Genomic DNA, 8,791 nt, shown 5'->3' with positions numbered 1-8,791 from the left:
TCTCCTTTAACAAGGATTCTGGATTTGGTGGATGTAAACAGGGAGTCAGCTTTTATCTTATAAATATAAATACTTTTTGTTCAAAAAAAAGAAAGAAAGATATGAATTTTAGAGGTGCTTCGAGTAAATTTCGGGAAAAAAAAGAAAAAGAAGAAGCATCCAATTGTCTAAGTCAAGTCTACGTGGTAGGTAGAAAGTGGGTCGCAATGAAAACGTGTGTAGAGGAGGCTAGAGGTTCCGTCTCGACCACTGCGGCGGCAGCGGCGGGCCGAGGGAAGAAATCGGCCCCCGAAAAGCCTATAAAAGCGTTGCCCCCAACGAGTCTCTTGCCCTAATCTCTAATCTCCACCCTCTCCTTCGACTAGATTACATCCTAATTCATTCCTAGAGCTTCGAGCAGCATGGCCAAGCTAGCGGTGGTCGCCTTGGCGCTGCTGGGGGCGCTGGCCCTCATGAGTGGTAGGAGTAGCGCGCAATCCGCCAGCAACGTCTACACCACCTACAACATCTACAACGCTGCGCAGAATGGCTACAGCCTCAGCGGCCTCTACTGCGACACGTGGGACGGCAGCCAGTCGCTGGCATGGCGCTCTCAGTATCCATGGACGGCCTTTTGCGGGCCGGTGGGCGGCCCTGTTAGCGAAAGCGTGTGCGGCCGATGTTTGCAGGCAAGTAATGGCATGTCATGTTTTTATAGGCTAATTAATGGATTGATCTCATGCTCAGCTTGTAAATGATGGATGCGCAGGTGACCAACCAGGACACCTCGCAGAGCATCGTGGTGCGTATCGTGGACCAATGCTCCAACGGCGGCCTGGACCTCGACCAACCGGCCTTCAACCAGATCGACAGCGACGGCAAGGGCTACGCGCAGGGCCACATGCTCACCACCTACACCTTCGTCAATTGCTAGCTGCAGCTGCGTGCAGACCAAGCTAGCGAAAGTCTTGCCAAATAATTAAGCTCTAATTGTCTTTAAAAAGGACCATTGGTGACTTCAAAATAACAAGGAATTTTGTAACCACCTCTCTCAGTCTCTCTCAAACTATTCCAAAATAGATTTATGAGCATGTTAGACGTTCCGCTAGGCAACTAGCATCCTCTCTCTCTCTCTCTCACACACACACACACATGCACACGTGTGCGGTCCGGCCCCACACACATACATGATGATATAGATACAACCTTTATGATGTGAGAAAGTTTATTGAATTTGCAAATAAAAGGTACCATAAAAGTAATGATACATGTTGTTGTTACCCCATGTTATATATTAGAGTAAAAAACATCTATCAAGAAACTATGATACATGTTGTTACCCCATGTTATATTAGAGTATAAAACATCTATCAAGAAACTGTGTAACTTCTTCAAGATAATATATCCATTAGGCTTCAATAATCTTCTAAATGAAAAAAAAGAACTTGTATAAATGAATAGAAGTACACAATCAAATTCATTTTATTTTTTGCAATCACTTGGTATTTTATCATCATCCCTTGATTTTATAATTACCATCCCAAAGGTCCTTATAGCATGAATTACTTTTTAAATAAAAAATTGGAGAACATTATGAATTTTCATTTTACTGATTTGAGTTCCTACTCCATTTAAATGTGGGCAAAATGTGCTCAATGTATGTGTCCATCGTCGCTTTAGCTGTGTCCATCGTCGCTTTAGCTTAGCCTTACATATTGTTGTGAACTAAATTCTAGATAAGGACATGTTTCTATAATAGCCTAGGAAAACAGCTACAAATAATGGCATGCAAAGGTAATGGATGTTAATGCCCATGAAAATCATCTAATGTTTCGTGAAATTCAAACAGAGGATTTCGAGGACTTATGTTACATAAGGAATATACTATGTAATTTGGAATGCGTTTATCTCTTCTAAAATTTAGAATGCATTTATCTCTTCCAAAATTTTGAATGCCTTTTCTCTGCTAAACTTACCTCCTCAACACATTAGGGAAACATGTTACTCTTAAAGAAGGACGAAGACAAGTGCTAGACAACGAGGGGTTGCCACTTGCACATTGATATTAAAGGTTATGTTTAAGGATAAAGAAAATTGTTAAAAACTAAGGGTTACTACTTACACATCGATATTAAAGATAAGTGTCCCCCCACTTACCTCTTCTCCTTTCTTCCCATTATCTCCTCAACAAAGGGGGTAAGATTATCTCCTCAACAAAGGGGGTAAGACTACCCATTTATAACTTGTAATTATTATACCACATCCTAAGCTCAGTGGACTTGTCCCTACGCCACACAAGGAAAATTTTGATATATTTTTGAGCTAACATTCCTAGAATACCTTTTTAAGAGGGTTGGCACACATGTGCCAACCGTCTTAAGAAGTTTTTTTGGCTTTCAAGGAATTCATCTATGATAGGTTGTTCTTACAAAATTCTATCCGGTAAGTCACCCCAAAACTCTTAGATAATAATAATGCATCACATTTAATATAATTTTTAAAGACGTGTCCTCTATGAAACAATCTTAAGCAAAGACTTCAAGTAAGTAACATACATATGACGTGATAAAGAAGTTTGATTCTTTCAATTTTGAAAATAGTAGTAGCCTCATGCTACCATTTAGCTTTCATGATTACATACTTTACTTATTTAAGTTCCTAACTCAACATTTTTAAAGATCCACTCGACGTGCTTGATCTTGTACACAAATACCATGGTAATGAGTTTGTCTAGCTCTTCTTTGACCATTTGACCATACTTGGGATTCATGTGATAGGATCTCTGTTCATATGGTTCCGTGCCTTCATGCAGAGAGATGGTGTGTTTCACCACTTCCGAAGGAATCCCCTTCATGTCAGTGTATTTCCAAGCGACCACATCCTAAAATTCCTTGAGTAAGATAATCAATTATCCTTCTCGTTTAGGAGTGAGATCCTTGTTTGCAATGAACATATATACTTAGGTTCTTCACCTAGGTATTTCCTTGACCTTGGTAGGGCCATCATATGAGGCATGTGGATCTCTGCATGGGCTCCTTGGAGCCTTACTGTGTGTACCACTGTGTCTCCAATGTTGTAGGACTTAAAGTACTTAGGCACTTGCCTCAGATCTTCTCTACTAGTCTTGGCGAGGTCAATTGATGGCCTTAGACAAAACCAAATTTCAAAATTCCTAGATGACTGAAATTGTTTAATGAAGGTGGAAAAGGAGGTGACCTAGTCTTACTCTTCCAACCACGCATGGACCCTTCTCCTAGAAAGTTAAGACTCATATGGGTTGGCTCGTAGTACCATATATGTGATCAATCAGCGGGCGGCACAGTGTGGGCAAGGGTAGAGAATCATTTTTCCATGCATGATGAAAACTTGAACACCAATGTGGTTGGCTTGGCTAGCACACTTGTCTGGCCTTTAGCCTTTCAGCTAGTGAGTTGATGTTATGGCGAGGTGCATGGGTTTGTTGTGGGACCATGGGGATCCTTCTAGGATTGGGACACCACTATGGGGTATAGTGAAACACATGGCACCCTAGGTGAGCTCATCAGAGGTCAAAACTATTTTGGATACAACCATTGTGCACAAGATTAGTGGCACAGCCAAGGGTTCTTCCATCGATTTTATTGGCAGGTCTACAATGCATGTCGCGAGTGCTACCATGGCTCTCCATTTTTGCTTTATCTTTCAGGGTGGTGTTAGAGGTAGGACCTTGGGTCTCCACACCAACTTGGATTTAACATTTGAGGGTGCATTTTGTAGGGGGCCAATGCATGTGTTTCTTCAGTTTTAGCGCCCAAATGTGAGGGTTTTCTTTGTAGAATCCTTATAATTCTAGAAATTTTGTTAGGATTCAACGAGGCGTGGACTTTTAGTGGGTACTGAGATTGTCTCACGGAGGTTGTTCTAGCTCTCGAGAGTTGCATGGATTGTGAGGTTTCAAGACTTAAGCAAACAGGTTCCCCTTGTAGAAGCCTTAGGGTTTTAGCAGCTTGACATGGATCCAATAGGGCTCATGGTCTGGTCAGAACACTATGGCATGGGGCTCCCATTTTGGCAGATCTCTGCACAAGGTTAGGCTTCAGGCCAAATGGTAGCTACTAGGTTTTTGCAAGGGTATTAGACTTTCCTTGGCTAGCCAAGGTACATTCCTTCTTAGTGACCTCCTAAAAGGATTGCTGAGGTTGAGGTCTGGGAGGAGTGGTCTTCATCGTCTTTGTCCCCCACAAGGTTTTGATTCTCCATGGGGTTGGAGGGGGTGGCCATTCATAGTGAGGTGAGCATAAGGTGCATCATTACAAGTTACATGTGGTGGCTTGTAAGTGGAGGATGAGGCTTGGGATGTTAATAGGTTCTGGTTGACCTCATTTACCAAGGATATGGTAACCATTCCAAAGGGGAGCTTGAGCATTGTGGCCCTTCCTTTGCCGTTTATAATGCAATCTATGATCCATCCCCTCCCAAAGATGATGCTCTCTTTGAATTTATCTATGAGGGTCACAAAAAATTTACACAATATAGATTTAGATCCAATAAGAAACTTTGCTTCAAAACAACCAATGGTCATAGATTAGAAATTATTTACCTGGCTACTATTAACCCTTGTTAGATACCTCTATGGCGTCGATGTCAGCCACCATATCATTTTCACCTTCTTTGGGCCACAAGCACTGGAACGGCCGAACTTCACTTAAAAGCCATGTATTGTATATTTTGTGTGTGTGCTCGCCACTTGTCTATGAAAGGCACACCACATGATCAAACAGTTTCTAGGTTACTACCTTTGGATGAGTGTTAACATTAGCCTAGGTGGGCTAGAGAGCTCGAGAACCTTATTTTTAAGTTTGTCCACCCAAATGGTGTAAACCCTAAAAACAAAGGAGATAAGGCAAAAGGAAAGCCAACATCTCATTGTCTTGCATTCTCTTAGGCTAATTGAATAGAGTGGCCTTCTTCTTAATATCTTATGCTATTGCTATTGGTTGCTCGCTTGTTTATAGACGAAGGTATAGAGATCGAACAATCAGACACATGAAATGTTTTAGACACAGTAGATGGTGATCTTGACGAAGAGCCAGCAACAAATGAGGAGCCAGAGCCAGAGCTAGAAGATTTAGAGGCCAACATAGATGCATCGTCTATTCCCACACGATTTGAAGATGGAGAGATTTTCCTTGAAATAGATATTTTTGGAGCTAATGATCTTTTTGAAGATGAGAGAGTTGATAATGATCAACTTTGATTTTGTAAACATGCAAATATTCTCACATGTTATGATTTGATGGTAATGTATCATTAGTTTCATTTAATTTTACAAGTATTTTAATATACTAAAAGTGAAAAAGAAACATATATATAGGTAATGTTACAAACAAGGTAAAAATTAAAAATTAATTTTTTGACTTTCATTGCAACGTTTATAGCGATAGTATTTCCGACGACCATATGGACGTTTTTACCGATGCTAATACAAACATCATTATGGACGCTAATTCTGACGTCGCGGCAATCGTCTCGAAAACCGTCGTCAGAACATAGGTATCATGTAGTAGTGAAAGCAAGAAATTGACAAGCTTATTCAAGCAGGGATTTCTTTTGTTATGGAAGAGTCTGACTGTGGGTTTCTCCTATTGTAATGTGTACACGTGCAAGAAGAATGGAACGTTGAGAGTGTGTGGATTTTAAAAAGTTGAATGTTGTGACTAAGAAGGATCATTACCCTATTCCTTTTAGTGATCAAATTCTTCATAAAGTGGATGGCAATGAGTGGTACAGTTTTGGAGATGGGTATAGTGGGTATAATCATATATGCATTATAGAGCATGATCAACTAAAGACAACTTTCACTACACCATGGGGCACTTTTGCCTATCGTGTGTGTAATGCTTCTGCTACATTTCAAAAGTTTATAAATAGGGTTTTTGAGTCTTTTATTGGATGGTATTCATTGATGATTTTTATGTGTATGGGAAGAGGATTGATCACTTTGCACAAATTGAAAAAGTGTTTGAAAAGGTTGACATAGCACATGCTTCATTGAATCCAACAAAATGTAGACTTAGATGCACTCAAGATGTTCTTCTTCTTGGTCATGTTGTCTCAAGTGAAGGGATTGCTATGGATCCAGATAAAATCTCCCACCAAGATCTTGGACTACCCTTCCTTTTCCTACTATCAAGACAAAGTTAAGGTCTTTTCTAGGGCATGTAGGGTATTTTGTTGTCTAACAATGGACCTGTCCTTATATAAAATTTTAACCATGCTATCCTAAATTTCTAGGGCGTGTGGGGTATTTTGTTGTCTAAGAATGGATCCCCATGTCCCTGTATGAAATTCTAACCAAGGATGCTATCCTAAATTCAGTAAAACACTTGTTCTCATCCTACAAAGCTTGCAAATTTGTTATCCTCTTCTAAAGTCAATCCGTGTCCTCCATTTTGACTTCATGGGATTCATGGCATGCATCATCTACCTTCTTTGAGGGTCATCATCATTAAGATTCTCACCAATCACCTCCCTACTATTTGTGGACTTGCTATCTTTTGATATACAACCAACTAAGTTTTCTAATACATTTGCACTTGCATTCAATATAATGAGCCTACCTAGCATGTAGCCATTTATTATGTTTTATACTATTGGTTGCATGAACAAAGAGGTGAAAATAAAAGAAAGCTATTTACAACATTGATGTGAGTTGTGGAGGTACTAAAACAAAGAAGCATCCAATTTTAACCACGGGCATTGTAGTATAGATGTGAATTTTAGAGTTAGAGTTACTTCCCTTTGGGGTCTGTTCTTCAAAATAATCCCCTTAAGTATATGCCAAATTTATTTTGGGAGCAGTCATCTTTTGTGTGGAAGAAAGAGAGGTGGGGATTTTTAATCTCCTTAACAAGGATTGGGACTTGGGAGTAGGCTGGATTTGGTAGATGTAAAAAGGGACCTGCAGCTTTTATCTTATAAATATAAATAATTATTGTTTAAAAAAAAAGATGTGAATTTTAGGGGTGTAGTATAGTAGATAGAGTGTTAGATTTGTCTAAGTCAAGTCTACGTGGTAGGTAGAAAGAAAGACTGGGTGGCAATGAAAACGTGTGTAGAGGCTAGAGGTTCCGTCTCGACCACTGCGGCGGCGGCGGCGGGCCGAGGAAAGAAATCGACCCCCGCAGAGCCTATAAAAGCGTTGCCCCCAACGAGTCCCTTGCCCTAATCTCTAATCTCCATCGACTAGATTACATCCTAATTCATTCCTAGAGCTTCGATCAGCTGGCGGCGCTGGCCCTCATGAGTTGTAGGAGTAGCACGCAATCCGCCAGCAACGTCTACACCACCTACAACATCTATAACGCTGCGCAGAATGGCTACAGCCTCAGCGGCCTCTACTGCGACACGTGGGACCATAGCCAGTCGCTGGCATGGTGCTCGCAGTATCGCCTTTTGCGGGCCGGTGGGCGGCCCTGTTATAGCGAAAGGGTGTGCGGCCAATGTCTGAAGGCAAGTAATAGCATGTGATGTTTTTATAGGCTAATTAATGGTTGGATTGATCTCATGCTCAGCTAATCGCCATGTAAATGATGGATGCAGGTGACCAACCAGGACACCTCGCAGAGCATCGTGGTGCGCGTTGTGGACCAATGCTCCAACGGCGGCCTGGGACCTCGACCAGCCGGCCTTCCGTGTGCTACACGCACACAAGACTAGCTTCGAGGTTGGGGAAGCTTGGAGCTAGGCAGGCTGATTGGCGAGCTGAGTTAGGGATAGACTAATGGGCGGGCATCCAAGTATGGACGGGAGGGTGTCCAAGTGTGGACGCCCGATGACCGGCCAAGAGCCTATAAAAGGGTGGCCAAGGTTAGTCATTAGTCATATAGAGTCTCGTGAGATTTGTGAGAGCTCTATGGTCTGGAGCCTGGATCTAGTGCAGACGTGCACCTGCTTTACGTAGCCGAGGCGGCCGACAGCAATCTCGAGGCCCGCGAGGGTAGCTTCGTGGCGGTATGGGACGCCTCGAGGTAGAGATTGGTCGGTACGTCAACCTAGTTAGCTCAGCTCGTGGCTCGGTGTGGGGACAGCCAAGTCAGTGGTGGGCTTGCCCACCACGGCTGTCGTGGTTGGGAGGTGAGTCAGGCCTGCACCCCCTTCTTGTTTATTTGTTTGTTAGCAGGTTTTGAGTCTCGAACCAGGAGCGTTCTACGAGGAGATCCTTTGGGATTTTGACAGATCCGTCCAAGTAAATCACCTCGGGGTGCACCTGTGTTGCTTAGAAGAAAGAAGGACAACACCTGGAGAATGTGTATAGATTACAAGAGAGATTGAACAAGCTGACAATTAAGAACCATTATCCTCTCCCTAGATGAGATGACCTGATTGATCGGTTAGCAGGAGCGAAATATTTCACGAAGATAGATTTATGTATCACCAGATACGTATTCATGAAAGGCATGTCGAAAAGAACCGCCTTTTCGACTAGGTATGGCCATTTCTCGTATTACCTTTTGGGTTAACCAATGCTCCAGCCACTTTCCAGCAAATGATGAACGATCTTTTTCATGAACATTTGGGAAAATTTATGGTGGTGTTCCTGGATGATATTTTGATTATATAGTCGTACTCTTGAGGATCATGTTAGACACTCACGATTGTCTTATCTATTTTAAGACAGAATCGACTATATGCTAAATTAAGTAAATGTGAGTTTTTTTATGACAGACATCATTTACTTGGGACACAAGATCACTAGAGATGGATTGAGCATTAACTATGACCGAGTTCAGAAGGTTCTGGACTAGCCTATACCGCGAACAGTGAAACAACT

At 41.9% G+C, this 8,791-nt stretch overlaps 1 protein-coding gene across 2 annotated transcripts; it reads left to right on the top strand.

Annotated features, from left to right (window-relative positions):
• The first annotated feature begins 296 nt into the window (after window positions 1-296).
• On the top strand, window positions 297-7,698 carry LOC147613353 (pathogenesis-related protein PR-4-like). 2 transcript variants are annotated; one of them, XM_086782094.1, is made up of 2 exons: window positions 297-668; window positions 7,561-7,698. In XM_086782094.1, exons 1-2 carry the CDS (start codon window positions 402-404, stop codon window positions 7,675-7,677), a joined length of 384 nt encoding a protein of 127 aa, XP_086638220.1. In that variant the 5' UTR covers window positions 297-401; the 3' UTR covers window positions 7,678-7,698. The 2 variants fall into 2 exon arrangements, with proteins under 2 accessions (XP_086638220.1, XP_086638219.1); XM_086782093.1 differs by lacking the exon at window positions 7,561-7,698 and adding an exon at window positions 749-1,068 and having other exon boundaries at window positions 308-668.
• Window positions 7,699-8,791: the final 1,093 nt, after the last annotated feature.

The sequence above is a fragment of the Cibotium barometz genome, chromosome 44, assembly GCF_041138505.1.
Source record: "Cibotium barometz isolate CiBa-2024 chromosome 44, ASM4113850v1, whole genome shotgun sequence".
Taxonomy (NCBI): Eukaryota; Viridiplantae; Streptophyta; class Polypodiopsida; order Cyatheales; family Cibotiaceae; genus Cibotium; species Cibotium barometz.
The sequence above is the reverse complement of the archived record's forward strand: the minus strand, read 5'-3'. Positions and strand labels throughout refer to the sequence as shown.

What these genes read in the sequence shown, in the direction of transcription:
- LOC147613353 (XM_086782093.1), top strand. Translation starts at nt 402, where the DNA reads ATGGCCAAGCTAGCGGTGGTCGCCTTGGCGCTGCTGGGGGCGCTGGCC. An exon ending in TGTGCGGCCGATGTTTGCAG is followed by an intron (nt 669 to 748) that starts GCAAGTAATGGC and finishes ATGGATGCGCAG; the next exon opens with GTGACCAACCAGGACACCTC.